This window comes from Quercus robur, chromosome 7, assembly GCF_932294415.1.
Source record: "Quercus robur chromosome 7, dhQueRobu3.1, whole genome shotgun sequence".
Lineage (NCBI taxonomy): Eukaryota > Viridiplantae > Streptophyta > Magnoliopsida > Fagales > Fagaceae > Quercus > Quercus robur.
In genome coordinates this window covers 18,270,063-18,290,967 of record NC_065540.1, presented here as the reverse complement: position 1 = coordinate 18,290,967, position 20,905 = coordinate 18,270,063, and the positions used below count along the sequence as shown (strand labels likewise).

Here is a 20,905-nt window from a genome sequence, read left to right as displayed (position 1 = left end):
AGACATAGCTTCAGCTTGTGCTAGTTGCTTCTTTTTTTGGTTTAGCAATCGACGGATATTGCCAAAAGAAGTTCTACTCCATGTTTGCAGACTTGATCTGCAGGCATCTACCTTTCGGATTAGTTTGTCAACTGGTTCCCCCATAGTTCTGTCACTCCACGCTTTTTTGATAACACCTTCACATCTTTCATCTTTTAGCCACACCGCCTCAAAACGAAAAGGCCTGGATTTCTTGTAAAATCTAACATTTTCATCGTCAGAGCATAACCATAAGGGACAATGGTCAGATAATGTACCTGGGATGTGATGAACACGAACTGTGGGGAACAATTGTGACCATGACGGTGTTGCCACCCCTCTATCCAAACGAATCCATGTTACTTCTCCATCAAATTGGTTATTGCACCAAGTGAATGGTAAACCAACGAACCCCAAATCACGGAATCCACAAAAATCCAAAGCATCTCTAAATGCTTTCATCTGAGTTTCTGGTCTGTGAGCACCACCCTTCTTTTCTTCTGCTTTGGTGATCTCGTTGAAATCCCCTACACATATCCATGGTAGATCCATTTTTAGACAAAGGTGTTTAAGTAGTGCCCAAGAATGTTCCCGGTTGGCTGTTATTGGATTCCCATAGAAACCCATGAACCGCCAGGCGTCATCCATTCCTGGGTTAACTGCTGCATCAATGTAAGTTGGTGTTGAGTCCAGAACTTTAAGATCAATCCCCTCTTTCCAGTAAAGTGCCAATCCTCCTCCTGTGTTAATCCGAGACTCAATAAAAACATTCTCCAAGTGAAGCTTTGAACAGAGATTTTTAAGATAGTGGTCTTTAGATCTTGTTTCCATCAGAAAGAGAATGGATGGAGCGTATTTTTTCACCAAATCGGTGAGTTCAAGAACTGCCCGTGATTGCCCCAAACCACGGCAGTTCCAACTGAGGCAATTCATTGTGCTTGGCGGGGCTGTTCAACAGCCTCCACCACTTCAAGATAATCATCCTTGGCATTGTGAATACTCTGATGACGTTTGCTAGGGAAATCTGAGGATAACTCCTTCTCTGAAAGTTCACGTTTTCTACCAGAGAGATGCTCATTATCCACACCTTGGCTGCCTGTTGCTGCCCGTTTTTTCCTTGTCCAGGTTGGTAGAACACGATGCGTGGTAGTGGAAAGGGCAGCCCTGCTTGTGTCACGTGCTTCACTAGATTTTGGTTGCACTGGGACTGAATTAGTGGCACGTGCAATTACCTTATTAGAATTCAATTCAGACACATTCCCATTTTCAAACTGAGCTATAGCCGAGTCAATCTCCTTTAATTTAGCATTGAAATCCTGGAATTTAGTGTGGCCAACGGGCTGAGAGGTAATTGAGGCATTAAATGTGTTTGAATGAAATTCAAACTCTTTTGGGTCAATTTCAGAAACGGCGTGAGACTTAATTCCTCTTAGGTCTGATCCCATGATATTAGCCGCTCCAAATAAATGTGCCAAATGATTCCTGTCATTATTAGCTTCCATATTTGGTTCGGTTTCACTAATTTTCTCAGTGCTTTTCCCGTTAGGAATCCCTTTGTCAACCGTATCTGCCCTATTGATTTCCTCATCTTAATTTGGACTTAGTGAAGAATAATGGGCTACATTAATAACCCCTTCATTGCAAGCCGTTACATTATTTGACAGCTCCGGTGATGTTCCTCTGCCAGAAACAGAATTCCGGCCTGAATCTTCCCCCTCCGATACACCTGAACTCCCTTTCTTCTTTGCGGCATAGAACCCAGGAACTACAATTGAGCTTTTCCTTGCAAAGACAAACGGCGGAGCTCTCAAATGAGGTCCAAACTCACGTTGCTCAGGTGTAAGTGTGCCCTCACTATCAATCCATAAGTCACAATCTCTGTCATCGTGTATAAGTCGCCCGCACCAGTAGCATAGGTTTGGCAACCTCTCGTACTTGAAGGCGACCCACACCTGCTTTCCTCCTCCTCCAATAGATATCAACCTTCCTCGGCACAGAGGCATGGACAGATCAATAAGAGCTTGAATACGAATGAAGTGACCACCATCAAAAAACTTTGGTTCCGTCGGGGCAAAAACCTCTCCCAACACACTACCAATTTTTTTCGCTGCTTCAATTGTCATATATTTAATTGGGAGCCCGTGAATCTGAACCCATAGTTTTGTCTTCTCAAACTTTATATCATGCATTGGGACCTCATTCTCATATCGACTCATTATCACCAAGTGTTTATCAAAAACTCCATGGTTCTCCTTCCAAAATCCTATCAACATCTTCCTTTTTCTCAAAAGTGAAAAGAATCTTGTGATCTCCGAAACTCTGCATCTTAAAACCATCTCTGGTTCTCCACAGCGGAGTAAAAGTCTTCGCAATTACCTCCATGCTAATTGCTCGCTTAGTGAGAAACTTTGCAGCAATGGAGAAGGTCTCACAACTGTCTCCGTCAAGTAAGCAGCAACCCGGTCCCTCTTTATCTGAAAGAGTGAACCTATTCCATGATTGAGTCAAGTCATCCATCCTCACAACTACTAAGAGTGTTTCCCAAAATCCCCGGAAAAAAAAACCCCACAAGCCTAGAAATAACAGTGTTATTCCAGGAACCTAACTCACCTTCGTTGAAGGGACACACTAATTCTACTGTGTAAGGAAGTTAGATATGAAACCCACTTCTAAGCACAGAGAAACCTCCTCCACGTATTGGTACTTTGCATTATCCCTGTCTTTAAAATCATTAAATATTAACTTTTATGGTTGTTAATTTTAAATTTTACTATGCCACGAGTACACAGATTCTGTGGAAAGTAAATATTTATAAATAAATTTTTTAATATTTTTTTAAAAAAATAATATAAATGAAGAATAAAACAAAAACTATGACAAAATTTTAGTCAAAATTGCATATACAATTTTAAATTTTTAGCCGATGGAAGACTTTTACTCCCGATTATGATATGTGCTAGCACACAAGCCACCCATGTGTGTGGTGGGTTGTACAAATTTAAGCAAAATGATTCTTTTCACTCTTGAAACACAATGTGATTGTCGGAGTTAAAAAATGTATTGCACTATTATAAAGATATGTTTGGTGGATTATAATAGGCGTTGTAATGTAATAGTTATTCCTATGATTTGGTTATGTTTTTATTACAAGAAATAATCATTCCTTATGAATAGCTATTCTTCAAAATAAGGAATAACTATTCCTCTTTAAAATGTTGTATTAGTTATTCCTTAGTAAGTGCAATAATTTCAAATTTTAATATATTTCCAAATAAACAAACTTTCCATATACATCTAATAATTATAAAAATAAAAAATCATAAAAATAACACATATCTTTCTTAAATTTAAAAATAAAAATTTTTAAAGAGATATAATTGCATGAGTAAGACATTTCCTAAAATAAATGTTAAATTTCATTTTAATGTTATAACTTACAACCAAACTAATGAATAGGTTTAGTTATTACATTACAACACATTTTATTCTTAGGGTACGTTTGGTACACTGAATGTAGATTACATTAGGAATAATAATCTTTATTACTGGGAATAGAAGATATTGTAATGGAATAACTATTACTATTCATAAGTTTGGTTGTTACATATGGAAAGCTTGTAAAAGATGATGTATAAGGAAATTTTATATTTTTGGAAATATATTAATTTTAAAACCTATTATATATATTAAGGAATAGTTATTACATCCATTTTAAAGAGGAATAGCTATTCTTCAATTTAAAGAATAGTCATTCCAATGTAATAACTAATTCATGTAATAAAGATGCAACCAAATGACCGAATTGTTATTACACATGAATAATTATTCCATTACAGGAGCTAGTACAGCCTACCAAACGTACCCTAATAAAGATTACAATTCTTGTCGTAATCCTTATTCAGTGTACCAAACATACCCTAATAGTTATTGAGGGTAGAAATTAAGAGTAAAAAAAAAGTAACTTTGAATCTCAGCTACCCTTGAATAAAATAAAATAAAAGTAAAAAAGGTTAAATTTAAAAAGTAAAAAATGTTCGTGAACGGAGAGAGAGAGGGGTAACTGCATCCCATCCCTAATCTCAATTCCCAACATCCGGCAGCAGATCACATTACAGTGAGAGGAGCCTTCCTGAAAAAAATAGCCACACCAAAACGTTGCTGTTACAAATCCGAAAGGTCTTTTAGAAGAAAGTGTTGAGTGAAATAAGAGATTTTGATGAATCTGTGTTGCTTAAAATGTTGATTGATGGTGGCTATGGTAACAGTTGTTCAGATTCTTTTGTTTTCTTCTTTTTTTGGGTGATTTGTGTTGTTTAGGCCTTTGGGCTTATTTGTATTTCTTTTGAGCAATTTTTTTTTTAAAACCTTTTTTGGGCTAAGATTTTGGAGGATCAAAATTTATTTTTAATGGACTCAAATTATTATTTAGGGTGTTCAAGTTTTTCTTTAGAGTTTGTATGTTTGCTGAGAAATTGATTAATTTATAGTTGATAATTATGTGGATTTTTTTTTTCTAAACGTGTTTGGTTCCTTCCGTTTAAATGTTTCACAATATTTAAATGTGGATTTTTTTTGTTTGTAACGCAAATTTTAATGTAACGTGGCTTTGCTTACCACATGGTTGATGTTTTGTATTTAAATATTGGATAATTATTGGGTACTCCACTACTCCTAAAGTATTATAAATATATATTCTCTCTTCTCACATAATTCTAGGTCCCACTAATTAAATTTATGGTAGGACTCACAATTCATATGAGAGGGAGAAGTATGCATTTATGATTCTCCTGGAGTATTCAATAATTTTCCTTACATATTAACTATAGAGTAATTAATATTTCTAAGGCACTGCACAAACAAATATGTTTATTGATTCATCTTTTAAGGAATAGATGTTTTGATCTAGAAAGCAAGGAAGTAGGTGCAAGTATGAGTACAGGTACAATATGGTGATATGATAATTTTTTTTTTTAATATAGGACACAAGAACGATGAGACACATCTATTAGATATATTTTTAATTTTATTTTCTATATATTATTAAGCATTTATTTTTCATATAATGTTAAATATATATCAAATTAGGAGTAATAATGGATAATTAATAAAGAAAATCTATGACTGCTAAAGGATGTTTACAAATTAGAGGAAAATTATTAAGTACGCCCGAAGTATCATAAATACGTACTTTCTCCTCTCACATGAATAGTGGGACCCACCATTCATGTGAGATGGAGTACGTATTTATAGTACTCCGAGAGTACACAATTATTTCCCCAAACTAGAATACAAATCAAGAATAAAGTTATTTATTGATTTTCAAATACATTATACTATTTAGAGCATAAGTGTTCTCTTTCTTTTGTAAAAAAAGTATTTAATTCATCTTGTTCTCGGGTCTCAGTTGTGTCCTGATTAAAAAAAAAAAAAAAAACAACAACAACAACAACAACTACTACAACACGCAAAAGTGTAGTCCTAAGTATATCAAGTGTCTAACAAAAGTATGACACCTTAAATGAGAGTATATGTGCTTCCTAGGTTCTGATTGCTCCTGTTACAAGAGTCTTGTAGGACTTATCTCAGAAGAAAATGTTGAAATTGCATCCACACTACTTTCTGTACATCTTTGCAAATAGAAGAAGTCCTTGCAAAGTTCTATGAGAATCTTTTTTGGGAGTTCTCAAAAAGCTCGTTATGCCTTATTGTCATGCACTGGCGGAGCCAAGGCAGGCGAGGGGGTCAATTAACACCTAAGCTTCCCAAAAATTTGTTTATAGTAGCACTAGTTAGAATTAGTTTTCACTAACATAGTTCAAAAGACTTCTTTTATACTGCTGCACATACATTTTTTTAAATTTTAGGAAGAGTTTTACCTAAGAGTAATGTATTTACTTAGTGTACATTTGGCATTGATAAAAGTTACAATTCAGCTTATTTTTATTACTATCCATGAGTCTCACTGCACTTTTTGGCACAATTTATGGGTCCTATTATACTATTTTAGATAACTTTTACCTTTATCTACAGTACTTTCAGTAAAAAAATTTCAATTTCAGTAAAATAAGTGGTTTCCAAACAAACCCTTAGTAAAAAAATTAAAAAAGTTAGAGTCATAATTTTTTCGCAACAATTTTACAATAAATTTTAAGTGGTAAACTATTAATAGCAAATAAAAAAAATAATATCTGATAACTCAAAAAATCAATAGGTTGGATGGTGCAAACTTTGATGATTCGGAGGGCCTAAAAAAGAAGAAAACAAAGATCAGAGGAGACTGGGGTTGACCGGCCACAAATCCTCCGATGATGAAGTTAGTTCCTCTCTTCCAAAAATATAGAATTCCAAATTTCTGAGGGTTGTTTTTTTTTTTAGGAAGTAAGAACATACCTTTAATTGTTGGAGATAAGTGTTTATATAGGTTTACGGAAACGGTTATTTATCTAATAACTTCCCCTAAAATTGAGGAGCTCGAAAGACTCAGTGGTAACTTCCATAACCGCTATGAAAGTTAGATCGCTCGGTCTTGTTTTCCATAACCGCTATTGGAAATGGTTTGTATTAATGAACCTTGGTTCTTGTGCTCAGTAGGAATGTGGGGGTTGTTCAAGGCTTGCCTTTGAGGGGCATGCTTAGAATGTAAAGAGCTCGTTCGTCCAATCCTTCCTTTTGGACGGACGAGCTTATCACGAACGGGCGTGTTCTATACAGTCTGTTTCCTCATTCCTCCCTTGGACGAGTCGTATGGACGAGATTGAAATTAGGCTCATTTTATAACACCATCAGTTGCCCCCTTGTCCATGGGTTGTCTAAGGGAATATATAACCTGACCCCATTTCTTGAACGCACATATTTATTGTCAACGATTAGATGTGCCACATGTCATAATTCTATTAGCGACTAGCTGCGTTGATACATTTTTCAAGGAGTATGCCACATGTCATCTCCTGGTTGGTTGTGCCATTTCAAGTGCTTAAGTCAGTTGCCTATAAATAGTAGAATTCCTCCTCTACCCTTTACATTTCTGAAATTTCCTCCTTTGACATCCCTCGTCTTTGCGCCTCGTATAGAAGTGTCTTCTCTCATCCTTAGTTTTCCGTCTAGAGCCAAGTATTTTCCTTATCCTCAATTTTAGGTTTTCCTTCAAATTTCCAAAATGTCTAAAATTTTTGTTTCCTTGTCTAGTAATAGTGTAGATAAAGCCATAGACGAGTACCGTGACTCCAGCTATAGTGGCTCTAGTAGTAACAGTAGTAGTGGTAGTAGTGGTAACACCACGGACAAGGAATACACCTCTAGTGTTCCTAGAGTTCCTCTTGAGGTTCTTCAGGAACAACTTAGGACGAGGGAGACTTCTAGGGTTGGCATCTCGACCAGTATTCCTTTGTCTCCTCCTTTAGACGAAGAAGAAACTGTGTACAGTTGTGTTGTAGGCATCTCTTCCAAGACAAACAAGAAGAGGCTTACAGCACTTAGGAGCTGGTATCAAATCCCAGACGACCTTAACCCTAGGTTAGCCATCCATGGAGAATGGTGTTGTCAACCCTGTTTTGGGATAGGTATATATGAAGCTTATCTTCTAAGGAGGCTTAGGTTACCTTTAAATGCTTTTGCTAGAGAGTTACTTACTAGGTTAGGTTTAGGAGTGTGTCAACTTAATCCCAACACATGGAGACTAATTGTTTCTATGCAAGTTTTATGGAAGGAAGTGTTCGAAGGGGATCGTCCCCTCACTGTGGACGAGTTCCTTTTTTGTTACAAACTTTCTGAAATTAATCAATCCCAGGGCTTTTATCAATTTATAGCCAAGGGTAGTGACTGTAGATTGATTAAATCTTTGGTTTCATCTGACAGAAACTGGAAGACGAAGTTTTTCTTTGTCTCTGGTTTCTGGTATGGGCACCCTGTAGAGGTTGGCAGGGATACATTTGCCCCATATACTGGAGAATTAGGCAACCTTCGTCCAAAAGGCATGTTTATGTTTTGCTTATTTGTTCTAAGTGTTTTTGTTTTTTGCTGGCAATCGTCTAACCTCGTTTCTTCTTCTTCTTCTTTTTATTTTTTTTATACAGCTATTGGATGTCCTTCTTTAAGCAAGTTTCACCATGACCGCGTCCACAGAGCTCGTCTACATGCTAATAGGAACTTCCACTCGTTGGTAAATCTTCAATGTTTAGCTACATGGGGACTTGGTCCTGATCCGTCCGTTGAAGCCTTAGCACACGAGCTCACCGTTCGTAGATGTAAGTCCTTTTTATGTATACTTAGAATTTTTTTTTTTTAAGTGTTATTTAACTTGCATTTTTTTATTTATTAATATTGTCTTTCTTTTAGGAATGGCAACCATGAAGGAAAACAAAGGCAAAGAGGTGATGGACAAGGTGGTCAGGCAAGGCGAATCTCAACCTCGTCCATCCGTAGGTGAAAAAAGAAAAAGTATATCAAAAGGAGTTGATTTAGGGAACCTTCCAAGTAGGAGGAAGGAGAAAAAAGCTAAGCACAAGTCATCCAAACCTAGGGGGGCTCGGACCACTTCTCCTATGCTTCCCGTCCATGAGACCTCCGTCCAAATTTTGGACGCCGATTCAGACCCCAAGGATCCTCCGCCTGTGCAGATCCCGTCCATGGCAAAAACGCCTACCTCGTCTCAACCTTCTCAACAAGTTCCTCAATACCTTGTTGAGAATAAGGATCTGGCCTGGGAAAGGTTTGGGATGGCTATAACAGACGAGGACATGGCAGCATGCTATGACATGTCTCTAAAGGACTTTGAGCACTCTGGTGTTCATGACCTTTTTAAGGTGTGTGAACTCCTTCTTTTTTATCTCGTCCTTTCAATAATGTATACATGTGTGTAAGGTTGAATTTTATCAACCATCTTGTTGGCTTTATTCCGTGCCAAATTTGCTTGTAATTCAGCATTTAGAAACCCTGTATTTAGGTGGGAATCATGTAAGGGTAGTGTGTGAGAGAGTGTGAAGAAAAGCTCAAAATTGTGCACTCAACAAGGGACTCGCAACTGGATCTTGTGGCTTGCAAGTCGCCAAAGGATGCACACGAGTGAAGCATGCAGAGGAGCTAAACAGTCACGCTAGCTAGAGCACTACAGGACAAAAAGTCCAATCTGACCATTCAATTAGCTTGCGGCTTGGACTCGCGACTCAGTCAAGTCACTGAGCCAAGTCACCAATCCACTCTGTTTGGGAAAAAGTAACTCTTTGCATTCCAAACACACACCAGTATAAATACGCCTTATACTCACGAAATGTAAAGAGCTTCCAGAGAGAATTTTGAGAGAAGAAACCCTAGAGAAAAACAAGATTAATTCATCCACAATCTTTACATATTGATTCTCCAAATTCCTCAACTCTCACCTTCTCCATTGTTACATCCTTGAGAGGTTCATTAGCCAACTGCTATGGAAGTTACATCGCTCGATCTTATTTTCCATAACCGCTATTGGAAATGGTTTGTAGTAATGAACCTTGGTTTTTGGCAATGGTATGTATATATTTAATTTTTCACAAATTTTCCAGTTGCATCAAATCATAATTTTTCTTCATTAAGACTATCATGAAATATAGTTTACCAAAAAAAAAAAAAATCTAAAAACATTGGAAAAATTATATCTTACCCCCCTAAACTATACCTCATTTTACACTTACCCCCTAAACTATGAAAATGCACACTTATCTCCCTAAACTATTACTCATGTAAGATGTGGTGTAAAGTATTACACTAGTAATAGTTTAAGAAAGTTATGAGTGCATCGACACACACTTGTGGGTTCTGCCCCTTGAAAGTATGCGCTGGCCAAATGGATTGGAGGCGAAAATTTGGGAGTCACCACCTGGTTTAGGTCCAGGAACCAAATTGGGCCTCTTGAGCCTTTACATGGGTCTACATACTAGGCATTAGGTTCAAAGTTAGGGTATGGCTTTGGAAGGTGTTAGACACCCAAGATCACCCGACATGTGGGCCAGCCTCTATTATGTGTTAATAGGTCATATTTAATTAAAGAGTTTATTAAGTGAGCCTAATCCTTATCGTAAACACACACAACATGTTAAAGATTGCATTACAACATAAAAGGGAAAAATATTAAAACCAAATCAAACAAATTATATTAAACATGAAATGTTGACAATTAAATTAAACACATAAAGAAAGATATCAAATTAAACCATACATGGCAAGAATAAAACATGGAAAACAATCTATCATAATTAATCTAAAACAGAGAATTCAAAGTCAACAGAATCACAAAACAAGTGGAAAATAATTAATTAAATCAAAACAAGGTCTTATGCCTAAATCTGGGTTTAGGGTGTATACGCATACTTACCCCTGAGTATGTAGGGTTGAACCCTGTGTGCATAGTCTCGATGATGCATACACATCCTTAACACAGATTCACAGAATTTGTAGAACTCACATTTTAGAATGAATCAATTAAATATTTGATTTAAATCAAAAGCAAAAATAAGATAAACACTAGAATAAATAAATAATTACATCATGGTCTCAACATCATCAAACAAATATCACAACAATCAAATAAAATACATGTGCACACTTCTATATCTAAGAATAAACCAACTTGAAATTTAAGGACATAAACGACAAAAAACACAAAGGAAGTACTAAAAACACAACAGAATTAGATCATGGTTAGATTGGAACACATCATAGAAAACATACAATCATCAAACACAATAAACAAGGGCTTGAAATAAAATATATAAAACAAAAGAGTTCATATTGTTTCCAGTAAAGGAAAAGTCATAGAAGAAGACTTATTTTGCTTAAAGATCACATATTAGAGCTTTTTTAAACGACTCCTCAGTGCCTATAATACTGAGATTAGATTGAGATTACAAGTGAATTAAAGATCACAATCAAACTAAGATAATCATAGCTCAAGAAAAAACTATTTAAAAAAAGGTTCTGAAAGCAAATAAGAAAACTAGTTTTTGCATTATGCAAGTGCTAGAGAGAGGTTTTTGAGTACATATAAATATGCTAGTGTATTGTATGCTAGTGTGTTGTATGTCCATTTAGAAAAGACGAATTAGGGTTTAAGAAAACAAGGAGGCCAGAAATAAACTCTCTTTAGCCAGGTTTTTGGATGGAGGCATAAGGTGAGTACATATATATATATATATATATATATGAGTTAACTAGGGTTTTCAAAGCATTAGAAAATGCTTTTGATATATGCTAATGGTAGCAGTAGTATGTCTTCTATTATGCAAATAGCACTCTAGAACTTAAATCAATAACTGTAAAAGAGAAAATTAAATAACAAGCAAACACAAAGAATTTATGTGGTTCTGCAAAATGATTACCTCTACAGGCAATGATGGAGAAATTTCACTATAAAGTTAGAGAGATATAATAGTGTACAAGAGCATTTTCAAGAAACCCAAAACGAAAATACACATTTAGCTCTCTCTCACAAGACTTGCTAGGTTTTACTTTTTGGAAAAATACACTTGTTCACTTTGCAACACCATAATATATATGTATATATGTATGTATGCTTGTATGTATGTATATATATATATGTGTGTGTGTGTGTGTGTGTGTGCACGCACACACGCCATTGAAAGTTAGCTAGGGAAATCTATTCCCTTTTGTATTCAATTATAGTATTCACTAACTTGAGCTTGGCAATTTAAGCCACATATTGGCCCAAAGTCAACAAATCTCCACCTTCGCTTGAAAAAGGACGATACCCACCTAAAGCACAAAAAAATGCAAAAGAAATTGAGCAAGACGAAAAAGACCAAACAAGTTTGGAAAAGAAAAAGAAAGAGAAAACTAAAAATAAAAAGAGAATGGAATTAGATCTTGTAATTGAGAATAAGTTCTAATGGGTTGTTAGAACATTTACATTTGTATCAGTTCATACAGTTTTTCTTTTTTTTGTTTATTTTAACATAAGAATCTTTTTTTTATTTTTTTATTTTACATAACTATATTTCAAAAATACTCATTATGAGATCATCTATTTCACAACAATCCAAATTTACACAAGTTCACATAGACTAATGTGGATGATGTTTGGAGTTGGATATGCCAAATTCACCCCTTATGCTATTATATATATACTGATGTGATTGCTCTTAATTTTGGTAATAGACCTAATGGGCTAATAATATAAGAGACCGATTCGACCCAATCCAATGGGTGGTTTGGATTTTTTTTTTTTTTTTTTGGTGGATTGGATTAAGTTTGTGTCAGTAGATTCACAAATTTGCCTAATCCACCTACATTTTAATATTATATGTTTTTATTAATTACTTTTTTGCCCCTTTCCCTCATGTAAAACAAAACCCTAAGTCTCCATTTATATTTTCTTGTAACTCATTAAACTAGTTTATGTTTATTTTGTTTCATAATTGAGTTGGGTTAGGCCTATTTGATTTCTTACTAACTAAATGTCAATTGGGTTAATAATTTGTGTATGATGGTTCCATTGCTTAGAATTTTCAAATGGCAGATGGTAGAAACTAGTTGTAATATTGTTGCTATTTTATTTTGATTCTCAATTGAGTTGGGATAAAACTATTTGGTTTGATTATTTGTGTTGGAATAATAATTTATGTATGGTGCTATGCTTAGAATTTTTAGAAGATTGAAATGGCAGCAAACACTTGTAATATTGCTTGCTATTGCTATTCGAATGCTTAATTTTTTTTAAGAAAAAATAATAAAAATAAAAACTAAACTATTCAAGCCATGAGTCCAACCTGACCCAAAATGGGTTGGGTTGGACCCTTATAATGGGCTAAGTTGAGCTGAGTTAGGTCAAGGGGTTTTCTAGTTCCAATGAGTTTTTTCAAGCCATCCAAGGTGGGGTTGAATTGAGATAACCCCTCAAGGCGTCAACCCAATCTAACCCAATTCATGCATACCTTTACTAAATAATTGAGAGTCCTATTAATGAATGCTCTTAAAATAATTGTTAATAAATTATTTTTAAAAAGTTTTAACATGATAACATTATTTTCATGAAAAATATAAAAAACCATAAAAGAAATTATTATTATTTTAAAATTTTACATAATTTTTTTTTTTGTTTTTAAAAATTTTATAAACTAATGTTTATTTGTTAACTTTTACCAAATATAAGGTGATGTTTGGATGAAGAGAGTTTTGAGTGATATCATCCTATTTTCATAACTCATGATCCAAAACTAGTGAGGTCCACGGAAGAGTACTTGTTTGGACTCCATGACTCATGATCCGTGACTCAGTTTCCATCACTCAATTCTCTGATTTTTGAGTTATGAGTTATGGAAACTGAAAACACATTTTAGTTGTTTTCAGTTTCCATAACTCATAACTCAATGACATTTTTGTAATTAAACACACATGGAGGGACCCACAGGTGCACCTTTTGACCTTTGACTTTTTTTTTTTTAATTTCTTCTCCTAGGTTCGGTCTTCTTTTTTTTTTTTTTTTTTTTAACTGGTTCAGTCTTCTGTTTTTCCTCTTTTTTTTTTTTTTTTTTTCACTGGTTCGGTCTTCAATTCTTCCTTCTACTTTTTTTTTTTTCACTGGGTTCGGTGAGTTTGGTTTTTTTTTTTTTTTTTTTTTTTTTTCATTCACTAGGTTCAGTGAGTTTGGGTACTAGGGGTTGAAGGGAAAAAAAAAAAAGTAAAAGTTGCACAAGGTACAGGTATGGAACCCACAAATAATTGAAAGATATTGAGTGATGACAAGTGATGATGGTGCCAAATGGGGTGGGGTGTTTTAAGTGATGAGTGATGAAAACTGAGTGATAAATAACCATTTTTTTAAACCAAACAAGGCCTAAGTAATTCCGTAATTTTGCAAAATAAAGAGGTGGCAGAAGAAGAGAATCAAAAAAATTCAAATTTCAAATTTCAAAAGATCAGGAAGGGAGCGAGGGAGGGACAGCCAGCCAGCCAGCCAAGTCACACGTGTCGAGTGTGCTAAAAAATATTAACAAATCCACCATCATCCATCCCCCACTCCCCTCCCTCTTTCCCTCCCCCCCTTTTTATAAATTTGAATTTACAAAACAAACAGAGACAAAGAGAAGAAGAAGAAGAAGATCAAAATCGGAAAAAAATGGAGAAGTACGAGAAACTGGAGAAGGTGGGAGAAGGAACGTACGGGAAGGTGTACAAAGCTAAAGACAAGGAGAGCGGCGAAGTCGTCGCCCTCAAGAAAACCCGTCTCGAAATGGACGAAGAAGGCGTTCCCCCGACGGCGCTCCGCGAAGTCTCCTTGCTCCAAATGCTCTCCCAATCTCTCTACGTCGTCCGCCTCCTCTGCGTCGAACACTCCCTCAACAAACACGGCAAGCCTCTCCTCTACCTCGTCTTCGAGTACCTCGAAACCGATCTCAAAAAGTTCATCGACTCTCATCGCAAGTGCGCCAACCCTCGGCCCCTCCCTCCTTCCCTGGTTCAGAGTTTCCTCTACCAGCTCTGCAAGGGCGTCGCTCACTGCCACTCCCACGGCGTTCTCCACCGCGATCTCAAGCCCCAGAATCTGCTGGTCGACAAGGACCGGGGGATTCTGAAGATCGCAGATCTTGGACTCGGACGCGCCTTCACCGTTCCTCTCAAGAGCTACACGCACGAGATCGTTACTCTCTGGTACAGGGCTCCGGAGGTTCTTCTTGGATCCACTCATTACTCCACCGCCGTTGATATCTGGTCCGTCGGTTGCATCTTTGCTGAGATGGCGAGGCGTCAGGCTCTCTTTCCTGGCGACTCCGAGTTCCAGCAATTGCTTCATATTTTCAGGTCTCTTACAATCTCTCTCAAGATTGATTTCATTTGCTTTTGTTTTATTACTAATGATTTTAAAATTCTAAAATGAAAAGAAAAAAAAAATTGATTTGATTTGAATTTCAGGTTGCTTGGCACTCCCACAGAGAAGCAGTGGGGTGGAGTTACTACCCTGCGGGATTGGCACGCGTATCCACAGTGGGAACCACAGAACTTGGCACGTGCCGTTCCTGCTTTGGGACCTGATGGTGTTGACCTCCTTTCGGTAACGCATTGCTTCCTCTTTCCTTCCACCAAATGGCCCTATTATATTATTCAATTTCCTGCAACCCCTTTTTGTTTCTATTATGATGAAATTATCATTTTGTCCCAAAACTTTATGCTTTTGGGAAAGACTGAATTTCATCATTTAACTATTATCCATCCATAAAATTGTGAATTTAATCATTTAACTATCGTTTTAACATACAATACAATGTAATGCTAATTGCATCTCAATTCTCAGTTCTTATCCTTTTGCCTACTCATGCATTTCACCTTATGTGTAGACTGTAGAAATCAAATTTACATTCTAAAATACTAAGATATGAGACCATACAAAAGCTTTTTCTTCATTGTTACTGAGGGACAAATAATCTGCTAGCCTTTTTGTATGATCCTAAATCTTCTATTATATCTCATAGTTGTGACTATAACTTGTAAAATCTAGCAAAGTTCTTTCTTGGTCTATCTTTTATATAGTCCAGACCCTAGAAGTGATGTGATAGACCATATGGGTTTTCACCATCTCTCATATTTGCATTTGTTTAGTATAGTTGACCTATTTAGTTTTATTATTATTTTAAAAAAAAAAAATAGCTGAGTACAAACTAATTTAACATGTTAGCAGAACCTCATGCTTAGTCTTCTCATTGTTCTTAGAATGCTACTGAACCTCATGTTAGCTGCATTATGAATGCTAATTATCTATATATGCTCCCTTTTGTTTGTTTCAGCTTTGTGTGATTTACAGTTTTTCTGTTTGTACTTGCAGAAAATGCTTAAATATGACCCAGCTGAAAGAATCTCAGCCAAAGCAGCACTTGACCATCCCTATTTTGACAGCCTTGACAAGTCACAATTCTGAAATTGTGTTGCCTAATCAGAGATAGTCTGAACTTGTATTTTTCTTGTGGTGTTATATAGTATATGCTGGGAATTTACTTTCACGTGTTTAAGTTGAGAGGCTGACTTTATCAATTGATACTTGGTCAAGTCAGTTGTCATCATCTTGGTGATTTGAACTTTGTTGTATGTGATTTACAACTTAAATCTTACTGTGTTTTTCTATCTGGCAGTTTTTTCCTTTTTCTTATTCTTTTAGGTATTAGTCTTTGAGTAATGCTGGGGAGTAAAGCCACCAGAGTGCAAGGGTGAGGTGTCAGTGGTCTTTGGAGAATTGGAGTTTGGACCAAATGGCACCTTCTCCCTTGTAAATAAGTAGTTTTAATTATCTCATACATTGGATATATGAACAATCTCTCTTACAAACATGTGGATTCCATATTTAGTTGGAACCACATCATTGTGAGAGAGATGATGCATATGTCAGATGTACAAGATATTTTCTCATAAATAAGGGATGAAGGGTGATGTACTGGTTCTTGTTGGGATGAGTTGCTCCATGAAGATTGTGATTCTTTCTTGTTGAAAATTTATTATTTCATACTGTTTCATGATTTTTAAGCTTAAGAAGTGCTCCCTTTTTGCAAAATTGTCCACAAAATTTGATTGGAGGAACCATACAGATCTCTCAATTAGCAGTAACAGGATGTGCAATACAGATCTGCTAATGTATAAATAGACTAGATAGGGTATGGCCCTAGAGAAAGATGTATTATAAGCATATTGTATACAGATGATTAATAAACAGACCCAATTTACCGTCGCCAATTATAAATTAGGCTTGAACATGTTTCCTGAGTCTTGGGTTGTTGTAGACAATCTATGAGACGAAACGCAGCATTATTGTGTCAAAAACCACATGAGTTGCTTTGTCGATAGAGAGATTGTTTTATGGCATATTATTCAGATGACTGTAAGACATATATTTGCAGCAGTCAACATATCAATCAGGCCAAAACTTGCTTTTGCATCTTTGTTCTGTTTAGACTGCTTTTCAGTTGAGAAAGACACATCAAGAACCAGTTGTGTTGCAGTAAATCTTATGTACCTCTAGAAAGTTGAAAATGCCTGAGAACTACTTTTCCCTGAACATGTCATCCCCAAGTAGTGGTCTCCCTTCTCTCTTCCCCTCTCATATACGACATTCCTCCGTGTTGGTAAACTTCGTCGATTTCATATTTATGTTTATAGAAACAAATGCCATTGCTCAATGTTATTTTGTCAGTATATTTAAATCAATATTTTCTAGTGGATGTAGGGAATCTTTGTTTCTAAATTGGTTATGGGTTCCGAATCTTCCGATGTGGGCCAAATCAAAGCAAGAGATTAAAATCCTCTGCTTGCTACATGATTTTACGTATAGATCAAGCATACGTGGCTGCACAATGACTGTTTTTTCTGTTAATGTTTTGTTTTGTTTTTATTAAGGTTACTGCATGCTTTCAGGGCTGATGATGTTTGAGAAACTATTAAGAAATAGAAGGAAGATGGTTGTGGTGGACGAAATATTAGCGTGGCGGTTCAACTAAAACATGATTAGTTGGTAATTGCTTGATTTAGCAAAAAAGAGTAACAGTTAAGCAAGAAGCTTGGCAAGCGTCAATGGTGGATCTTAGATAGCAACAGTTGCCAGCGGTGATGTATAAGTTGTCTATGTCTTCGGTGACAGTAATGCAAAAATTATTTTAAACAAATTCAATTAAGGAAAAAAAGAAAGAAAGAAAGAAAGAGAGTGACTGGGTGGAATGGACCATGTAAACCGGGGAAAGGGAGGGGTGCTTATTGTTTCTTGTCCACAACAGTTGGCAAAATGTAAAACCTTACATATGACAACCATTCAAGACATAACAAAATGCAGCCACAATATAATGTAAAACCCATTTATGTCTCAACTCCTCCTATTCTTTAGCCAAAACTCTTGTCTTTCTCTGTGTCTCAAAATTTGCTAGCATTGTTAGCTAATCATTTTTCCTTTTTCTTTTCTTTTTTCTCTCTAGTCTGTCTGTCATCATTTTGATTCTGATATATAGTATCAACAGCAGAAATACCATCTTTTTTTTTTTTTTTTTTTTTTTTTAAAACAAAGAAGAGGGGAAAAAAAAAACGGATCAGCTGGCTGATAAAGAGGGTAGTAGTAGTAGTGGTAGTGGGAGGAGGGGTGGGGGTCGGAGGGGAATGGATGGATTGGATGGGCTGATAGAGAGGCTGTTGGAAGGAAGGAAGAGTAGAGGGAAAAAGATTCAGCTTGCAGAGTCGGAAATCCGCCAACTTTGCGTTACTGCCAAGGAAGTCTTCCTCAGGCAGCCTATTCTTCTTGAATTAGAGGCTCCCGTTAATGTTTGTGGTATGTAAACAATGTTTCATTAACCCTTTTTTCTTTCTTCTTTTGTTCATCCTATTATTCCTACCTATCTTTTGTCTTGTTTTGTGTAACCAAAAGCATTCCCCCCATTTGTTGTTGCTTTCAGGAATCTCATTGTCCCGTGTTGTGGCATTTGAGATACAGAATTCGCATAAATTGTTATAAATAAAACCCAACATCATGTAAAATCCGATTTTAATTTTATGCATGAGCATGAAGAACCAGCGTTTTTAACAGATGGGGTTGGGAAATGCCAGCTTCATTATATCAAATTCTACCATCTGATTTGATTTTTAATTTTTGCCCTGCTTTTCTCTTCGAAAGAAGCCTCCCCAACCGTTCTATGATCTTTGTCAAAAGAATTTTATCAGAATTAAATGTCTATATAATTGCATTTATTTTCTTTTGATACAATTAATCTACCATTGATTTATTTTGCAATAGGATTATGATCATTATCGTCATATATGAATTGCTGAAGGCGACAACATCTGTAAAAGAATCCGGTACAAGTTTTTAACAAACAGACTCTATAAAAAGGATTCTGAGGTTTCTAACACACTAAAGAAATAAGAAAATTAAAGTGAGTTTACTTTCAGTAACCCTTTTTTTAAAATGGGTGTTGAGGATTGTTGATCTATACAATTTAGTGAGGAGTAAAGAAAAAAAAAAGAGAGAAAATAACACAAAAAATTAACATGGCTTGATGGTGTAACTATGTCCATATAGCAAAAAGAATAGGGTTTACAACATAACCTCTATTCCAGAGACTAGTATTACCTTTTCGTATTAGAATACGGGGGCACCATCTCTAAATATAGAACCGAACAGTTGATCTATGTTCTTTTCATAAGTCAAATTTCAGATCAAAAGGGTGGAATTTGGTTTGAGAGGTGAGGAATAACTTACTAATCTGCCTGTCCTTGGAGTAAATTAAATTAATCACTCAAAACAATGTAAAAAATCATACTTAGGGAATGGTTTGGTGGCTTGTTTGTAAGTATTGAGAAGTGAGAATTTTTATATTTTTATTTTTAGGTATCAAGGCTCTTAAAATAATGTTACACAGTATTTGTAGCTAAGGAATAGTATGGTGGCTTGTTTGGGTGTGCAGGTGACATACATGGTCAATTTCCAGACCTGTTGCGACTGTTTGAGTATGGTGGTTTTCCACCACATGCAAACTACCTGTTCCTTGGAGACTATGTTGACAGAGGAAAACAAAGCATAGAGACTATATGCCTTCTGCTTGCTTACAAAATCAAGTACCCTGACAACTTTTTCCTCCTTCGAGGAAACCATGAATGTGCATCTATCAACAGAATCTATGGATTCTATGATGAGTGCAAGCGCCGCTTCAGTGTCCGTCTCTGGAAGATATTTACTGAATCCTTCAATTGTTTGCCCGTAGCTGCAGTGATTGATGAAAAAATCTTGTGTATGCATGGTGGGCTTTCACCAGAAATGGAGAGATTGGATCAGATACGAGCTATAGAAAGGCCAGTTGATGTTCCAGACCAGGGGCTCTTGTGTGACCTCCTTTGGGCTGATCCTGACAGAGACATTAAAGGGTGGGGTGAGAATGATAGGGGTGTTTCCTATACCTTTGGAGCTGACAAGGTGACTGAGTTCTTGAAGAAACACGATCTTGATCTCATATGCCGTGCTCACCAGGTCTTCCTTTCATCATGTTAATTATGTTGTGAATGAACACTAAGAAAAGAGTTGTCTCACTGACATTTATTCCGGTTGAATTTATTGTCCTTAGAAAAAGATTACATTGTTTATGTTGCATACAGAACCTAAGCTTTACCTAATGAATATATATGTAGCCTAATAAATTGAAAGAAAATGGTTGACAGGTGGTTGAAGATGGTTACGAATTCTTTGCAGAGAGGCAGCTGGTTACCATATTTTCAGCACCAAACTATTGTGGAGAATTTAATAATGCGGGTGCCCTGATGAGTGTGGATGCAAGCTTGCTTTGTTCGTTTCAGATTCTCAAACCATGGAAAGGGAAAACAGCACATCTGGAATAAAAGTCCAGGCATTGGAGAAGGAAGTTAAAAATAAAACTGTGAACTATAAAGAGAAGAGAATCCTGGTGGAAGACAAAAATATGCATTCTTGCTGTAAGATTAGAGACTTATTCGGCTGTGATTTTAAGAGGCGGAGAATTATGTTTGTAATCATACAGCTACCGTTCATGCAACCAAGGCAGCAATAACAAGGCCGTGTATATAACCCCTTCATAGGCTTAATTACCTTCTGCTCTTTTTCTTTCTTTTTAAGTTTTACCTTCACGAAAATTGCTTTGTATTCTCAAAACCTGACTGTACACAAATAACAAGTGTAGTATTTGTATTTCTTTGTGAAGAAATACTTAAAAAGCCTCGACAATTTACAGTTTACACTCCTGTTATTGTTGTTTTACGTCAACTTTTTCTTAAAATGCTACTTTTCCATTTCATGTCCGTTCTGGGTATATATCATGTGTTCATTGTGACAGCCAAACACTTCTTTCGTAGTTGTCTTACAAAGTTTTCATTATAACTTGATATGCATTTCTAGGTGAGCTCAAGTTAATGA

General features: G+C 36.0%; 2 protein-coding genes across 2 annotated transcripts; both read left to right on the top strand.

Moving 5' to 3' along the window:
* Window positions 1-14,045: 14,045 nt before the first annotated feature.
* Window positions 14,046-16,119, top strand: LOC126692612 (cell division control protein 2 homolog C). Its single transcript, XM_050388281.1, has 3 exons — window positions 14,046-14,805; window positions 14,917-15,055; window positions 15,824-16,119. The coding sequence occupies exons 1-3, from the start codon at window positions 14,123-14,125 to the stop codon at window positions 15,914-15,916; spliced, it is 915 nt and encodes a 304-aa protein (XP_050244238.1). The 5' UTR covers window positions 14,046-14,122; the 3' UTR covers window positions 15,917-16,119.
* Window positions 16,120-18,011: 1,892 nt separating this feature from the next.
* LOC126692615 (serine/threonine-protein phosphatase PP1-like) lies at window positions 18,012-20,790 on the top strand. Its single transcript, XM_050388282.1, has 3 exons — window positions 18,012-18,298; window positions 19,431-19,990; window positions 20,179-20,790. The coding sequence occupies exons 1-3, from the start codon at window positions 18,130-18,132 to the stop codon at window positions 20,353-20,355; spliced, it is 906 nt and encodes a 301-aa protein (XP_050244239.1). The 5' UTR covers window positions 18,012-18,129; the 3' UTR covers window positions 20,356-20,790.
* Window positions 20,791-20,905: the final 115 nt, after the last annotated feature.